This window comes from Nomascus leucogenys, chromosome 10 (assembly GCF_006542625.1).
Source record: "Nomascus leucogenys isolate Asia chromosome 10, Asia_NLE_v1, whole genome shotgun sequence".
Lineage (NCBI taxonomy): Eukaryota > Metazoa > Chordata > Mammalia > Primates > Hylobatidae > Nomascus > Nomascus leucogenys.
Genome location: NC_044390.1, coordinates 52,531,288 through 52,548,870, shown reverse-complemented (window position 1 = coordinate 52,548,870; position 17,583 = coordinate 52,531,288). Strand labels below are relative to the sequence as shown.

Genomic DNA, 17,583 nt, shown 5'->3' with positions numbered 1-17,583 from the left:
TCAGTGGCCCCTTTGGTCCCCAACCCTGCCCCTCTCCTCCATTCCCCCCTCCACGGCGCAATCTTCTGTCTCGGCCCCCACCCCAGCTCTGGCCCCGCCCCCCCGACCGAGCGGTCCGTGAGTCCCGCCTACCCCTATCTCCAGCCCCTCAGCCTCCCCGGGGGCCTAAAAGTCACCCCCAGCTCCACGCCCTCGGCGCGCGGGTCCCAGCCCTCCCACCTCATCCAGCCTCTTTTCGATTCTCCGCGAGTAGCCTCGGCCCCAGGCTTTGCTGGAAGAAAGGAGAAAAAGCAGGAAGGCACGGAGTCCCTCGCCTTCGCCCTGGCTGCGCTGTCCCTTTCGCGCGCGGGATGGGTTTGAGGTTGCTCTGGGCGCCCCGGGGGCCTCGGGAGGGAGCTCCTGCGTGGGCAGACGGGGAGATGTAGTCCCCTGTGGGAACGGAGACCCAGGCCTGCGCGGGAACTAGGTCCCGCACCGCAGTAAGAGGGATTCCCAGGAGGAGAGAGGTAAGAAGCTCTCCCCTATTCACACCCCGCGACGGAAAAATCCACTCAGCGGCCCGCGGGTGGGGTGCGCCACGCGGTGAGTAATCGCTCCGGCGGCCACCGCCCGCCGACTCCAGGTAACGCCGGCTGCCCGGAGCGACGCATAGTTTGTCTTCCTTCTTTTGCGCAAAGAGCCTTCTCCGTGTTATTATTTTTGGCCATTGCTGGAGTTTCGGGACCCCTCCCGGTCCGGGCGTCTCATCTCCCTCCTCCCGGTCCCCACCCGATGCGGGCGCCCAGGAATAAAGGGTTCCTGGCCTCCAAGGCTGCTGCGGATGGGGGTGCCTGAAATGAGAGTTGGGGGGTGCAATTACCCACTTTGGGTCGCAGCCCCGCCCCCAGCTGCAGCGCCCAGGGAAGGGAACGGCTCCAAGTCCCCTTTTCCAGGAGTCCCTTAGAGGCCTGGATTCTCTCTCCCGGTCCCCAACCAGCCAAGGGGGTAAAAGTGTCTGAGGGGGGGCTCAGGAGCCCCCATTTGTCTGCCCAAGACTGAAGCCCCACCCTCTCCTACTTAAATCTCCAGTTCAGACTCCAGACTATCAAAAAACAAGATTGGGGGATGGGAGCCTATAGGGGCCCAGGGCGCCCCTGCTCCATCTGAACTCTGGATGGAGAAGACAGACAAAGAGAGAGACGCTGCCATTTATTTCGGGAAACCAGGCCTTTTGTGCCTCAGTTTCTTTCTCTGCACAGTGGGCGCCACCCAGCCTAGGAGCTTCTGTGGGAAGACTCAGGGCAGCAGAAGTCTCTACAATCCAAGCCCTTAGCACAGCACTGGAGGATATCTGGAGCAGAGGTGACCCCCAGGTCTGCTTGTCCCCTCTGAAACATGGAGCCATAGTCCCACCTGCCAGGGGACCCAGAGGGTTAAGTGGAGGTGGCAGTTCTTGGCTGGAATTGAGTTTTTAGGATACTCACCACTACTCCCCCATGGCTCCTGTTTGCAGATGCTCTCTATGTGGGTAGAGACGCCTCACCCCCTCCTGGGAGGACTTCAGGCTTCTGGAGCAAAACCTTGATTTTTTTCCCTCCTCCATTTCTGCTTCTCTTCCAGTCATTTTGGTTTGGGGAAAGGGCTCCCCCATCCATCCAGGTGCTCAGGCCAGAGACCTGGAAGCGCACGTGACAACTCTCTCCTTCGCTCATCCCTTATGTCCAATTCATCAGCAAATCCTGTTGGCTCTGATTCCAAAACACATCTCCATTCTGAGACGCTGATCCCTTCTCCCCACCCCATTCAGATCCAGGCCCCACGGTCTCCCTCAGGGATGCTTCCCGGCCTCCTCCAGGGCCTCCCTGATAACCCTTCTGCCTTTCTCGGCACACCAGGCAGAGGGAGCTTTTAAAAGAAGAAAAAGCAGATCTTTGCCCTGCCACCCTCTCGCCATCCTCTCCCCTCCTCTTCTTCCCTCTGCTCTCCCTAATTCCGCCCCAGCCACTGGAGCCCCGTTTCCCCAAACATACCAGGCTTGTTACTATCGAAGGGCCTCTGCGTATTGGCTGTTCCCTCTGCTGGAATGCTGTTCCCCACATCTTCCCCAGTTAGCCCTTTCTCTTCCATCGGGTCACAGGTCCAGTGGCACCTCCTCAGAGAGGCCCTCCACCCTTGCCCCAGCACTATCGCTCTCCTTCACTTTGTTTTATTGTTTTTGAAACACAACTCTTCCAACCATTTCATTTCTTGTGCAACTGATTTTCTTTAGACTGTGGGCAGCCTCAGCCCCTTTGGACCCCAGTGGTGGGCCCAGTGAGGGCTGAAAGCGAAGCACTCACTAAATATTTGTAAAAGTAAAGGATGGAGAACTCTTGCTCCCTCCAAGTAGCAAGAAAACTCAGTCCCAGCAAGTCATGCTGCCTGGGGTCCTAGCCTGGCTCACATTCTCTGCCTTGCTGTGTGACCCTAGCCAATAGACATCCCTTTCTTGTTGTTACCAACAGAAAGGGAAGGACCATTTTCCAATCCTGCCCAGCCCCACCCTGGAGAGTGACCTTTGCCCTTGGGTGACCTTTGCCCCACACCTTTGACTTCAGGGAAAGGGAGTTGACCCCAGAGTGCATCCTTCCCGGCCCTTAGGGCTCCCAGAAGTTTAACCCCTTCCTCCCCAGTTCCATCATCTCCTTGAGGACAAAAGGGAGCTAGCGTCAACGGAACTTCTGGCAAATATTGACCCAAGTCCTTGAAGTTGGCTGGGAATGTATAAGGGGCAGAAGGAGGGAGGGCCTCCCCTTGGGCTGGGGGAGGGACCCCTCCTTAGTCCTGCACCCTCCACTCCAAGGTCACCTCTAGATGAGAGGTATTAGGTTGGGGGGGCCCTCCATCCCCAGCTCCCTCGTGATTCCAGGGCACTGAGGGTGCACCAGGGAGGGGGCAGTGGAAATGGCACCTTCAGGGTCCTGTGGGGACCCGCAACCACTGGGAGTGAGGAAGGCTGAGAGCTGCCTCTCCCATTCTGAAAGCCCCGTGCTCAGGGCCCCCCAGTATGGGATTAGCTACCTGGTGTTCCAGGCAGGTGCTTTCAGGAATTAAGGGGCAGTGAGGGTCTGGACACCTTGTTCAGGGTCTGTGGCACAAGAAAGTGGGGCCTGTGTGTACCTAGGCTTTATAATTTCTGCCCTGGAGGCTGAGCCTGGAGAGAAGCGATGCCGGATCCTCAGTTTAATGCACTCTGGACTTCAGGCACTGGAGGCGGGACCTGGGGAGTTGCAGACCTGCCTAGGGGACCTGCCTGGGAAGTTGCAGGCCTGCCCCAGGGAGGCCAGTTTCCCTGCCCATCTGTACCCTGAGAAGCCTCTGAAGTCTGGGTCCCAGGAGGCACCAGCTGCTTTAGGGGGGCAGCCACATCCCTCCTTCCTCCCCCAACTCTCAGCAACCACCGCCGGCGCCATGGTGCTCTGCCTCCTCCCTAGCCTGTACCCTGCTTGGAGGTGGGGGTCAGCAGGGTCGTGGTGAGGGCGGCAAGGGACAAAGGGTGCTTGTCCGCTGCCCGCCTTGACCTCGGCTGCTGTGGCTTCCCGGACGCCTGGCCTGCCGCTGATTCACGCCCAGGCCGGCCTCAGCGGCCCCCGCCTGCCGCCCCCGGCCAGGCCGCCCCGGGGGGTAGGAAGTGGGGGGGGGGCGAGGCGGCGCCGAGTCAACTTTCCCTCTTAAGCCCCGAAGGAATGTCGGCGGATTTCCTGAAACCCGACCCTGGCCGCCCGCCGGCCCTCCCGCCCCTCACCTGGACCGGCTCCCCCGGGAACAGCAGGAGGGGCGCGGGGGCTCACCTTGGGGGCCGGGGTCAAGTCCTCTTTCCGCTCACCCCCCAGCGGCCTAGTGCAGCGGAAAGGGGGCTGGGTGGGCGGCAATCAACCTCTTTCCCTTCTCCCCTCAGGCGACCTGGGTGATAGACCCACTCCTCTAGCCTCAGTTTCTCCTTCTGCAAAAGGGCGCGGTGTGTCCCTCCTCCCTGATGCGCTTTAAGCAATGCCTGAAGGTCCCCTCCCATCATTGACAGGGCTCTGCCAGCTTTTCTTTGCTTCTCTCCCTGTCACCTGGACAGAACCACTTTGCAGTCTGAGCGTCAGTTTCCTCACCCATATAAAAGGGCAACGCTACGGGTACCTTATCTTATACGGTTGTTGCAAGAAAAAGTGTTTTGCTGGAATGAATGAAGGACAGTAATTGTGGAGGGGTTAGGCGCGCGCGGGCCTCTGGAATTAACATGTGTGGGCTTGAATCCTGACTTTGCCAAAGCGTCCCGGAGCCTAAGTTTCCCACCTGTGAAATGGGGGACAGTATTGGTCATAACGCACAGGGCTGTTTCCCAAGGTGCGGGCCTGGCGCGCGGGTGGGTTAGAAGCGGAATTCTCCTGCTGGATTCTGGCGCAAACTGCGGGCTGGAGGCCCTAGCCGCCGGGTCGCAGCGGCAGCATGTGAGGGGAGGGGAGGGGCGGGGCGGGGGAGGGGCCGCACCGGGATCCAGATGTTCGGGGTCCGCCAGGCACAGCCGCGCCTGATTAAGCCACGTGGGGGCCGGCTGGGGGCCGCTGAGATGAAAGCGCGGCCGCAGGCCGGAGGAGGGGGTGCGCCAGGCCCCCACCTGGGACACCCTCCTCCCGGGCCGGAACCTGAGCCGCCCTCTGACCCGCCGACCCTGCGAGGCTGCCGCCCCGTCTGCGGGGGCGGAGCGTAGGTGGGGGACCTGCGGGCTGCTGCGCGGCGCTGCAGGCACCTGCGCCAGCCATGCCAGCGAAAGCGGGGGCATCTTTGCAGAGGATCAGGGTTTAGAGGGGCGTCCCCACTCCCGTGCCTGGCGGAGAGGAAGCTGGGGGGACCCCCTAACCGAGATTCGGCTCCTGGGGCTACAGTCCATCGCCCTGGGGTGTGATGGTTATGGAAGTCAGAAGTGTCGCTATTTGCTCCGTTTTCCCATGCGAATTAGACATTTTAGCATCACCCCCTCCCCTTGCTCCTGAGCCTACCTCTGTGTCCACACCCACTAAGCCCCAGCCCAGGGGTCTCCAGCCTTGGAGAGACAGGGCCAGATCCCCCAGGTCAGTGGATCAGGGCTGGGCCAGAGGGAGGCGAGGCTGAAGGAGCAAGGGAGGGGCTCAGAGGGCTTCCCAGAGGAGGCAAACTGCGCACAAATTGTCTCCTTTCTAGTCAAAGGAGAATATGCCAGGCCTCAGCTGCCGGGTCCTGCGGCTCTCACCTTCCTCCCTCTCGGTTCCCTGGTTGGACTCCAGCCCCATCGCCCTCCCTCCTCCTGCAACAAGCTCTTCGCCTCAGGATCCTCGCTGACCCTTGTAGCCTGGACACCCCTTTCTCCTCTTTCCCGCGTGGTCGGCTCACACGTCGCCTCCTCCGCCAGGCTCTCCGCTCCCCTCGACACCCCTGGCGAATAGCCCCCTCCATCCCATCCCCCTATATATTTCCTTTTGGCCCCAAGCGCCAGCAGAGATCCCCCGCCCGTGGGCACCAGGGAGGTGTCCTGGGACCCCCGCGATGGGATAGACGGTGGGGGCCGCGATGCACCTGCCCCGCCCGACCCGCACCCCGCGGGTGCGGCAGCGCAGCTCCCCCGCCCGCTCTCCGCATCTCCCACCCCCCTTTCCCAGGCTGCCTCGCTCGGGTGACGTCAGCGCCCCGGTCCCCGCCGCAGCCGCTGCATCCTCCGTGCCCGGCCTGAGCCGGAGTCCCCCGCGCCCCCTGCGTTCCACCCGGCCATGGCTGTGGTGGCGCTGATGCCACCGCCGCTGCTGCTGCTGCTGCTGCTGTTGGCATCGCCGCCCGCCGCCTCCGCGCCGTCCGCCCGCGATCCCTTCGCCCCCCAGCTCGGGGACACGCAGAACTGCCAGCTGCGGTGCCGCGACCGCGACCTCGGCCCGCGGCCCTCGCAGGTGAGGCGCGTGCGGTGCCAGGTGCCAGCGGGGGACGCGGGATCTCTCCGAAGGGGGAGGCGTTGGGATGGGCTTCTCTTGGATGACAGCAGGAGACTTTGGTGGGGGTGTCCCTGGGGAGGTGGGGGTCGGGAATGGGGAGATCTCTCCAGTAGGGAACAGGCTGGGGTTCCCTCTGATGGGGGAGTGCTTGGGGATGCAGGTCCTTGCAATAAGGGGCTGATACCACCTCCCAGGCTCCCTCGGCACTCTGCTGCGTAAGGACCCTCTAGCACCCAACCCCCAGCTCCCTCAGGCCTGATGGTCCCCCCACCTCATTCCTCCTCCTCCACATCGTGTTCCCTCCCCACTCAGAGCTACCAGCCCCTACTCATACCACCACTCCCCAGGATTCAAGCCTGATCTGAGTGTGACCAAAACCCCCTCCTCCGAGCCTCCCCCTCCTTCTCCAGGTCTGAGAATCCTTCTCCATCTCTCCCCTCCTCCCTAGAGCCTAGTGGGGGGAAGGCTCATTTCCCTCCACCTTCACTGTCCATTTCTCTTCTCGAGCTCCCTCCCCATCTCCCTCCTCAGCGCTAAGAGCCCCCACTAATATTTGTAGCCTCTCCCAACTTCATCTCCATCTGGCTAGATTTGGTGGGGATCGGGAAAGCCTTTCCCTGCCTCTCCTGAATGCTCCAGTCCCCCCACCCTCCTCCTGCCCCTCCCCATGGCCTGAGCTCCCTGTCCTCCCCTCCCCCAGGCGGGGCCGGAGGGCGCCTCCGAGTCTCCCTATGACAGAGCCGTTCTGATCAGCGCTTGCGAGCGTGGCTGCCGCCTCTTCTCCATCTGCCGATTTGTGGCCAGGAGCTCCAAGCCCAACGCCACCCAAACTGAGTGTGAAGCAGGTGAGGGCCCGCCGGCAGGGTGGGCCAGGGCGGGGAGAGGTGGCCTGGGAAGGGCGGTCCCCAGTCACCCCCTCCCACCTCCCACAGCCTGCGTGGAAGCCTATGTGAAGGAGGCAGAGCAGCAGGCCTGTAGCCACGGCTGCTGGAGCCAGCCCGCGGAGCCTGAGCCGGAGCAGAAGGTGGGCCTTCCACTGCGGCCTGGGGTCCCTTTTCCCAATACCCCCACCCGCTTCACCCCACGGGAAATCTTCATTTGCGTGCCGAGGCTCGGCCAGACTCTGCGTTCTATACCAGGCCTGCAGGGCAACCTCCGTCCAGCCCCGTCATATCTCCAGCCTTAGTTGTCATCTCTGTAACATGCAACAATGCCCCCCATGCCCCACTACGTTTTGAGGAATAAGTGGCAGAAAACAGCCATCATTTATCAAACATCTGTCATGGTTCGGGCCTGACTTCAACCTGTCCCAAATGTTTTTGTGTCACTTGGAGGCACAAGGGACAATGTCACCCCCATTTAGTGCCCAGGGGGCAACCTCCCAGGTCATACACAGGGCTGTGCAAGGGGTGAGATTTGAAGCCACCAGAGCTGTGGCCACTCCTCATCTCACTCATCTTAGGCGCCCCCAGAGCTGCCAGGTGCTGGTCTAAGCCCTTCCCCTGTGATGAGCTGGTGGTCACTGTCACCTAGAGGGGCTCAGAACTTCGGCTCAGGGTAGAGCAGGCTTGCCTCGCAAGCACGCACACACTGCCTTATGGGAGAAATAATAATGGCTCATCTATTGTAGTCCAAGCAATGCTGCATCAGGAGAAACTGAGGCACAGAAAGTCATGTAGCATAGCCAGAGACCTAGGGGCTGGGACTCCCCAGAAAGCCCTTTCCCCACTTCCCCCATTTTCCTCCACCCCTTCCCAGCTTTCACTGCTATTCAGAAAAGCTCACTGCACTGTCAGCCCTTCCAATTCAGAGCTCCCTCTTATTTATTTATTTATTTATTTATTTTGAGATGAAGTCTTGCTCTGTTGCCCAGCCTGGAGTGCAGTGGTGCAATCTTGGCTCACTGCAGCCTCCGCCTCCTGGGTTCAAGTGGTTCTCCTGCCTCAGCCTCCTTTGTAGCTGAGATTACAGGCACCCACCACTACAATTGGCTAATTTTTGTATTTTTAGGAGAGACAGGATTTCATCATGTTGGCCAGGCTGATCTTGAACTCCTGACCTCAAGTGATCTTCCCATGTCGGCCTCCCAAAGTGCTGGGATTACAGGCGTGAGCCACCATGCCCGGCCATCAGAGCTCCGTCTTGACGCTGTCAAAATAAGAATAATGAGGATGATGATATTTTTAGTAATAGGGACTACTACGCATTAAGTGCCTGTGCTGTGCCAGGCACTTGGCAGGCATCCTCTAGTTGAAATTTCATGGCTACTCCATGAGGGAAGAGAATGATACCCATTTTAGGGCTCAGAGAGCACAATCCACTTCCCTAAGGGTACACAGGAAGCCAACTGCCACTCTGAGATCTGTGTTCACTATAAGAAGCCCTATTGGCCCAAATCACTTAGCCACATCCAATCCCAGTGAATTCTCCTAGCTCCCCTACTATTAGTTTATTTATTCATTTATTTATTTGAGATGGAGTCTCACTCTTTCACCCAGGCTAGAGTTCAGTGGTGTGATCTTGGCTCACTGCAACCTCTGCCTCCTGGGTTCAAGCAAATCTCCTGCCTCAGCCTCTGGAGTAGCTGAGATTCCAGGCGTGCGCTATCATGCCTGGCTAATTTTTGTATTTTTAGTAGAGACAGGGTTTCACGATGTTGTCCAGACTGGTCTCGAACTTCTGGCCTCAAGTGATCTGCCTGCCTCAGCCTTCCAAAGTGTTGGGATTACAGGCGTGAGCCACTGCACCCTGCCCCCTCCCATTCATTGGTTAATGCCCTATTTTGGTGCCATCTTTGTGTCTTGGACCTTTTTTCACCAGAGAAAGGTCCTGGAGGCTCCAAGTGGGGCCCTCTCCCTGTTGGACTTGTTTTCCACCCTCTGCAATGACCTCGTCAACTCAGCCCAGGGATTTGTCTCCTCCACCTGGACATACTACTTGCAGACTGACAATGGGAAGGTGGTAGTGTTTCAGGTGAGACCTCTGACAGGGGCCACGCCAGAGTGGCAGATGGGTGGGCAGGGTAAGAAGATGGGATGCATTGGCTCTTAGCGCATGAGATGCAAAGTCCACAGTGGGTGAGCTTCAGGCACAGCTGGATCCAGGGGCTCAGTGTCTCACTCCATGCCTTGACTCTGCTTTCTTCTGTGGTGGCTTCATTCCCAGGCATTTATTTCTTCTTGGCAGTAAGGTGGATGCCAGAGGCTCTAGGTTACAAACCCTCTGGGTTTTTTTTGTTTTTGTTTTTGTTGTTGTTGTTTTGTTTTTTTGAGATGGAGTCTCATTCTTGTTACCTGAGCTGGAGTGCAATAGCGCAATCTTAGCTCACTGCAACCTCTGCCTCCCAGGTTCAAGTGATTCTCCTGCCTCAGCCTCCTGAGTAGCTGGGATTACAGGTGGCCACCACCACACCCGCCTAATTTTTGTATTTTTAGTAGAGACGGGGTTTCGCCATGTTGGCCAGGCTGGTCTTGAACTCCTGACCTCAGGTGATTCACCCGCCTCGGCCTCCCAAAGTGCTGGGATTACAGGCGGGAGCCACTGCCCCGGCCCGCCCTGGGGTTTTAACCGAGCTGGGATTTACTCTGATTGGCCCTGGCTGGATCATATGACCATCTCTCAGGCAATTCACTGGCTTGGTCTGGATCATGTCCCTACTTCTGGAGCTAAAGGATGGGGTTAAGACAAATGGAGGAGCCCATGAAAGCAGAAAACAACATCCCTGACATCAAGCCCACCCCTGATACCCAGGGGAACTGGGTATCAGCTGGGTGCAGGACATGGCAGTCACAGAGGGCCTGCCTGGGCCCAGGGGTGCTGTTCTCACAAGCCTTTCTGTGCTGTCTTGTTCCTGGCCCAGACTCAGCCCGTAGTGGAGAGCCTTGGCTTCCAGGGGGGCCGTCTGCAGCGCGTGGAGGTGACCTGGCGAGGCTCCCACCCTGAAGCCCTGGAGGTGCACGTGGGTAAGGTGCAACCTAGACCAGTGTTCATTCCATGGGTGGCCCCACTGCCACAAGGAGTCGGCCTGGCAAACAGACCCTCTAGGATTGGGATCTCCATCTCTCAAGTCCTGGGTTCCACGGCTTATCCCCCAGGGCTCCACGGTCCATTTCCCAGGGTTCCATGGTCCACCTCCCAGGGTTCCGTGGTCCACCTCTCAGGGTTCCGTGGTCCATCTCCCCGGGTTCCATGGTCCATCTACCAGGGATCCGTGGTCCGCCTCCCAGGGTTCCGTGGTCCATCTCCCTGGGTTCCGTGGCCACCTCCCAGGGTTCCGTGGTCCGCCTCCCAGGGTTCCATGGTCCACCTCCCAGGGATCCATGGTTCACTTCCCAGGGTTCTGTGGCCCATCTCCCTGGGTTCCATGGTCCATCTCTCAGAGTTCCATGGGTTCATCTCCTAGGGTCATCTCCTAGGGTCCATCTCCCAGGGTTCTTTGGTCCATCTCTCAGGGTTCCATGGTTCATCTCCTAGGATTCTGCAGTTCACCAGGGTTGCATGGTTCATCTCCTAGGATCCCTCTCCCAGAGTTCCATGGTCCCTCTCTCAGCATTCTGTGGTCCATCTCCCAGGGCTCTGATCTCCATTCCAGGACTCCATGCCCCAGGTCCTGACCTCCTCCCTCCTGGTCATGGTTATTGTGGCCTCTTAGCAAAGACTTGGTGGTCGCTGAGTGGTAGCTGATCTCTCAGACCCTGTAGGCCCCCTGGACAAGGTGAGGAAGGCCAAGATCCGAGTCAAGACAAGCAGCAAGGCCAAGGTGGAGTCTGAAGAGCCACAGGACAATGACTTCCTCAGTTGCATGTCCCGGTGGGTGGCAGGACCTTGGGGGTGGGAGGGGGGTGGGACTGGAGGTGTGGGTCTCCCTGGTCCCGGCCTGGGCAGCTGAGTGGTGCCTGCCGGGCGGGGCAGGCGCTCGGGTCTGCCTCGCTGGATCCTGGCCTGCTGCCTCTTCCTCTCCGTGCTGGTGATGCTGTGGCTGAGCTGCTCCACCCTGGTGACCGCGCCTGGCCAGCACCTCAAGTTCCAGGTGGGTGGGATCTGTGAATGGCGCTGGGCCGAGGGAGGGGATGAAGGTAGAGAGAGCTGTTTGCTGGTCCTGGATTTGGCCACCTGCTCCCACGGAGGCCAGGACCTCAAACTTTTTTTTTCTTTTTTCATATATATATATATATATATATATATATTATTTTTTTTTTTTTTGAGACGGAGTCTTGCTCTGTCGCCCGGGCTGGAGTGCAATGGCACCATCTCGGCTCACTGCAACCTCCGCCTCCTGGGTTCAAGCCATTCTCCTGCCTCAGCCTCCGGAGTAGCTGGGACTACGGGGGCAGGCCACCACGCCCAGTAGAGATGGGGTTTCACCATGTTGGCCAGGCTGGTCTTGGACTCCTGACCTCAGGTGATCCATCCGCCTCGGCCTCCCAAAGTGCTGGGATTACAGGCGTGAGCCACTGCGCCCGGCCTATATATATATTTTTGAGACAGGATCTCACTCTTTCACCCCAGATGGAGTGCAGTGGCGCGATCACAGCTCACTGCAGCCTAGGCCTCCCTGGCTCAAGCAATCCTCCTGCCTCAGCCTCCTGAGTAGCTGGGACCACAGGCACGTGCCACCATGCCCCGCTAATTTTTGTATTTTTTGTAGAGATGGGGACTATGTTGCCCAGGCTGGTCTCGAACTCCTGGGCTCAAGCAATCCACCTGCCTTGCCCTCCCAGAGCGCCGGGATTACAGGCGTGAGCCACCTCACCCAGCCAGGACCTCACACTTGCTGCATGACTTGGGCCAGTTTCTTCACTGCCCTTTGAATTGGTGGGAAGAACATCCACTCTTAGTTGGGGTGACATGAAGTCAGAGGTGGCCACACTTCTGTGGTGTTGGCCTCACCTCTATCGTGCCCAGGTGTGTTGGTGACACCTCTGTGGTGCCCAGAGCCTGGGAAACATAGTGAAACCTTGTCATTACGAATCATTTAAAAATTAGCTAGACGTGGCTGGGCACGGTGGCTCATGCGTGTAATCCCAGAACTTTGGGAGGCTGAGGTGGGCAGATCATTTCAGGAGTTCGAGACCAGCCTAGCCAACATAGTGGAACCCCATATCTACTAATAATACAAAAATTAGCTGGGCGTGGTGGCGTGCACCTGTAGTCCCAGCTACTTGGGAGGCTGAGAAAGGAGAATTGCTTGAACCTGGGAGGCAGAGGTTGCCGTGAGCTGAGATGGCGCCACTGCACTCCAGCCTGGGCCACAGAGAGAGACTCTCTCAAAAAAAGAAAAAAAATAAAACAATCAGAGGTGGGAAGGAGACAGTCAGGGTTGGGGGCTCAGCCTCTCTCCCTCCCTCCACTTTCCTCCTCCCCTCTCTTCCTGCAGCCTCTGACCCTGGAGCAGCACAAGGGCTTCATGATCGAGCCTGATTGGCCCCTGTACCCTCCGCCATCGCACACCTGTGAGGACAGCCCACCACCCTACAAGCTGAAGCTGGACCTGACCAAGCTGTAGGCCTCCGCTGGCCCCATCATTGCCAACTGCAGGGGCCCCTCCGGCCTCACTTGCCCTGAGCCCAGGAGTCCAAGGGCAGGGTGGGTCCAGCCTTGAGCCCCTCCACCCCCAAATCCTTCCTCTCCTCCCAGTCCCACCCCTTGCCCCACTGGGGATGCAGTGCCCCAGCTGGGAGGAGGGCGGGATGGGGCGCTGGTTCCTCCTTTTCCCCGCTTTCTCGGGGGCTTGCTACTTTTTGTCTTCTATTGTGTGGCTTTCTGAGTATTTGAATCCGAGTCCTGTGTCGCCTTCTTTTTTCCTTCTCTGTCCCCTCTCTGGGGGGGGCGGCGCTGAGGCCAAGGGGGAGCTGCGTCTTGCTAGGGCTTCCCCCTTCTCCCCATCCCAGTCTCCAGAGACCCAGCTTCTGAGAGATGGGGTGTGGGCATCTCCATGCCCCTACAGAGCGTGCCTGGGGCTTGTCTGGGGCTGGGAAGGAATAAACCATGTATATAAAAGAGTTTCAGGCTGAGCCTGCTTCTGTTCAGTTATCTGTCTGCCCTTGGGGTGTGGCCCACACATGGCTATGACCCCTGCCGAGCAGGACCTTTCTGACATGGGAAAGCCCTGGAAACCCAGGTGGCACCAGGGACTGAAAGTAGCTGCCTCTCAGAAGGACACTTCCTCTGCTCTAACCCAGGTCATCCTCCCAGCTACAGATGTCCCTGGAAAACTTACTCGTGGCCAGGCGCAGCAGCTCATGCCTGTAATCCCAGCACTTTAGGAGACCGAGGCAGGAGATTCATTGGAGCCCAGAAGTTCCAGACTGGCCTGGGGCAACATAGCAAGGCCCCATCTCTACAAAATACACACACACACACACACACACACACAGACACACACACATATATATATTTAATTAACTGGGTGTGGTGGCTTGAGCCTGTGGTCTCAGCTACTTGGGAGGCTGAGGTGGGAGGATTGCTTGAGGCGGGGAGGCGGAGGCTGCAGTGAGATATGATTGCACCACTGAACTCCAGCCTGGGTGACAGAGCATGACTCTGTCTCAAAAAAAACAAAAAAGTGGCTTGTGCCACCCATCTGACTGGGACAGTTCAGCGTCCCTTCCTGTGCCCGATGTCTCTCCTATGAAGGGACAAGTTGCATCTTTTTTTTTTTTTTTTTGAGACAGAGTCCTGCTCTGTCACCCAGGCTGGAGTGCTGGAGTGCAGTGGTGCGATCTCAGCTCACTGCAAGCTCCGCCTCCCGGTTCAAGCCATTCTCCTGCCTCAGCCTCTCCGAGTAGCTGGGACTACAGGCGCCCGCCACCACGCCCGGCTAATTTTTTTAAAAATATTTTTAGTAGAGATGGGGTTTCACTGTGGTCTCGATCTCCTGACCTCGTGATCCACCCGCCTCGGCCTTCCAAAGTGCTGGGATTACAAGCGTGAGCCACCGCGCCCGCCACAAGTTGCATCTTGAAGAGGACTTACTTGATTTTGTAGCCACCTGGCTTCCGGTCTACTTTTCTTTTTTTTTTTTTTTTTGAGACACAGTCTCACTCTGTCGTCCAGGCTGGAATGCAGTGGTGCCGTCTCAGCTCACTGCAACCTCCGCCTCCCAAGTTCCAGTGATTCTCCTGCCTCGGCCTCCAAGTAGGTGGGATTGTAGGCGCGTGCCACCACGCCCGGCTACTTTTTGTATTTTCAGTAGAGACGCGGTTTCACCATGTTGGCCAGGCTGGTCTTGAATTCCTGACCTTAAATAATCTGCCCGCCTCAGCCTCCCAAAGTGCTAGGATTACAGGCATGAGCCTCTGCACCCAGCCAGCTTTATTTATTTATTTTTTGAAAAATGAGACAGGCTCGGCCAGGCATGGTGGCTCATGCCTGTAATCCCAGCACTTTGGGAGGCCGAGGCGGGCGGATCACGAGGTCAGGAGATCGAGACCATCCTGGGTAACACGGTGAAACCCCGTCTCTACTAAAAATACAAAAAAATTAGCTGGGCATGGTGGCGGGCGCCTGCAGTCCCAGCTACTCAGGAGGCTGAGGCAGGAGAATGTGGTGAACCTGGGAGGCAGAGCTTGCAGTGAGTGGAGATCGCACCACTGCACTCCAGCCTGGGCGACAGAGCGAGACTCTGTCTCAAAAACAAAACAAAACAAAAAATGAGACAGGGTCTCACTCTGTCACAAAGGCTGGAGTGCAGTGGTGTGATCACAGCTGACTGCATCCTCCACCTCCCAGGCTCAAGCCATCATCCCATCTCAGCCTCTTGACTGCAGGAAGGGAGCCACGCCCTTCCATTCCTGTCTGTTCTGCAGACTCCTCCAGATTCTTCTTGTAACTCTGCTTTGAGATTCAGTTGACTTGAGTTGGTTTCTGTTGCTCGAAACCAGAGATTCCTGACTGATACAGGGCCTCATCCCCTGGGCAGAGCTCAGGATCAGGAGCATGACGGCCCCAGCCCACAAGCAACGGGGTGAAGATTCCCAAGGATTCCAGGCCGATGGAGTGACAGTGGGTCGGCAGGTTGGGGCAGCAAATTAGATGATGCCTCCTGGGGCTGTGTGTAAGACTCTCCACCCTTCACTGTACCCTGGATCCTGGAAGGTTGATCCACTTGGGCCCTCTTCTTTCCACTGGAGTCAGTCAGAGGGACCACTGGCAGGAGATGAGAGGAGGGAGGAGTCAAGGTCTTTCCTGGTGTCCTTCCCAGCATCCCCTCACCCAAGACCACAGCTCAACCAAGCGGCCTCCTCTGGAGATCTTCAAGAGCTCTGGAGGAGCGAGGCGCAGTGACTCATGCCTGTAATCCCAGTACGTTAGGAGGCAGAGGAGGGTGGATCAACTGAAGTCAGGGGTTCAAGACCAGCCTGGCTAACCTGGTGAAACCCCGGTCTCTACAAAAATACAAAAATTAGCTAGGCATGGTGGCGCACTCCTGTAATCCCAGCTACTCGGGAGGCTGAGGCAGGAGAATCACTTGAACCCTGGAGGCAGAGGTTGCAGTGAGCCAAGACTGCACCATTGCACTCCAGCCTGGACAACAAGGGCAAAACTCTGTCTCCAAAAAAAAAAAAAAAAAAAGCCCCTTGGCCGGGCGTGGTGGCTCATGCCTGTAATCCCAGGACTTTGGAAGTCTGAGGTGGGAGGATCACTTGAGTGTAGGAGTTCGAGACAAGCCTGGGGAATATAGCAAGACTCATCTCTACAAGAAATTTAAAAATTTAGCCAGACCTCGTGGTGGGCACCAGTAATCTCAGCTGCTGAGCTGAAGCTGAGGTGGGGGGATCACTTGAGCTCAGGAAGACAAGGCTGCAGTGAGCCATGATTGCACTAATGCACTCCAGCCTGGCTGAGAAGAGTGAGACCATTTCTCAAAAAAATAAATAGATAAATCAAAATAAAAGGCTGGGCACGGTGGCTCACGCTTGTAATCCCAGCAATTTGGGAGGGTGAGGCGGAAGGATTACTTGATGCCAGGAGCTTGAGACCAGCCTGGCCAACATGGTGAAACCCCGTTCCTACTAAAAATATAAAAAATTAGCCAGGCGTGGTGGCCCATGTCTGTAATCCCGGATATTTGGGAGGCTAAGGCATGAGAATCGCTTCAACCTGGGAGGCGGAGGTTGGAGTGAGCCGAGATCATGCTACTACACTCCAGCCTGGGCGAAAGAGTGAGACACTGTCTCAAATAATAACAATAATAGCCCAGGCACGGTAGCTCCCGCCTGTAATCCCAGCACTTTGGGAGGCTGAGGCGGGCGGATTGCCTGAGCTCAGGAGTTCGCGACCAACCTGGGCAACACGGTGAAACCCTGTCTCTACTAAAACACAAAAAATTTGCCAGGCGTGGTGGTGTGTGCCTGTAGACCCAGCTACTCAGGAGGCTGAGGCAGGAGAATTGCTTGAACCCAGGAGGCAAAGGTTGCAGTGAGCCAAGATCACGCACTGCACTCCAGCCTGGGAGACAGAGCAAGACTCTGTCTCAAATAAATAAATAAAATAATAATAATTGTTCCTTTAGGCCAGGCAGGGTGGCTCACATCTGTAATCCCAGCTCTTCGATAGGCCCAGGTGGGAGGATTGCTTGAGCCCAGGAGTTCAACGTTACAGTGAGTTATGATCATGCCTAGGTGACAGAGTGGGACTGTAGTTCAAAAAATACATGTATAGCCCCTTTATGTATGTATGTATGTATGTATGTATGTATGTATGTATGTATGTATGTATTTATTTATTTTGAGACGGAGTCTCGCTCTGTTGCCCAGGCTGGAGTGCAGTGGTACGATCTTGGCTCACTGCAACCTCCGTCCCCTGGGTTCAAGTGATTCTTCCACCTCAGCCTACTGGGTAGTTGGGATTACAGGTGCATACCACCACACCTGGCTAATTTTTATATTTTTATTAGAACCAGGGTTTCACCATGTTGACCAGGCTGGTCTTGAACTCCTGACTTCAGGTAATCCGCCCGCCTTGGCCTCCCAACCACTTTATTTATTTATTATTATTTATTTATCTATTTTGAGACAGAGTCCCACTTTGTCACTTAGGCTGGAGTGCAGTGGCGAGATCTGGGCTCACTGCAACTTCTACCTCCCAGGTTTAAGTGATTCTCCTGCCTCAGCCTCCCAAGTAGCTGGGATTACAGGCGCAAGCCACCACACCTGGCTAATTTTTGTATTTTTACTAGAGACGGGGTTTTGCCGTGTTGGCCAGGCCCGTCTCGAACTCGACCATAAGTGATCCGCCTGGTACCATGACCATCAGGATTCAACCCAGATATAATATGGGCCCCAGGGAGTATCATTCTGAGCCCTGTGTGGGGTTTCAGGAAAAGCTCTAGGAATGTTGCCCAGAAATAAGACATGGGCAGAGGTGAGAAGAGAATGACAGCCGGCCGTTCTCTTTGGTAGAACTTTCTTTGATGATAGAAACGTTATGTCTGCACTACTCCCAGCCACCTGGAAGTTACTGAGCACTTGCAACATGGCTAGTGTAACTGAAAAATTGTGTTTCTTATTTTGTTTAGTTTAAGTTGATGTACATGTAAGATTTTTCTGGCTGGGCACGGTGGTTCACAGCTATAATCCCAGCACTTTGGGAGGCTGAGGCAGGAGGATCGCTTGAG

General features: G+C 56.9%; 1 protein-coding gene across 2 annotated transcripts; it reads left to right on the top strand.

Annotated features, from left to right (window-relative positions):
- Window positions 1-283: 283 nt before the first annotated feature.
- On the top strand, window positions 284-12,968 carry TMEM59L (transmembrane protein 59 like). Of its 2 annotated transcripts, XM_030820387.1 has the most exons (9): window positions 284-361; window positions 5,643-5,924; window positions 6,667-6,811; window positions 6,899-6,990; window positions 8,787-8,939; window positions 9,826-9,928; window positions 10,658-10,775; window positions 10,878-10,995; window positions 12,343-12,968. In XM_030820387.1, exons 2-9 carry the CDS (start codon window positions 5,751-5,753, stop codon window positions 12,469-12,471), a joined length of 1,032 nt encoding a protein of 343 aa, XP_030676247.1. In that variant the 5' UTR covers window positions 284-361; window positions 5,643-5,750; the 3' UTR covers window positions 12,472-12,968. The 2 variants fall into 2 exon arrangements, with proteins under 2 accessions (XP_030676247.1, XP_030676248.1); XM_030820388.1 differs by lacking the exon at window positions 284-361 and having other exon boundaries at window positions 5,636-5,924.
- Window positions 12,969-17,583: the final 4,615 nt, after the last annotated feature.

Coding starts and splice junctions, on each gene's coding strand:
- TMEM59L (XM_030820387.1), top strand. CDS start 5,751: ATGGCTGTGGTGGCGCTGATGCCACCGCCGCTGCTGCTGCTGCTGCTG. Junction 6,812..6,898: donor CCAAACTGAGTGTGAAGCAG/GTGAGGGCCCGC, acceptor CACCTCCCACAG/CCTGCGTGGAAGCCTATGTG. Junction 10,996..12,342: donor GCCAGCACCTCAAGTTCCAG/GTGGGTGGGATC, acceptor CTCTTCCTGCAG/CCTCTGACCCTGGAGCAGCA.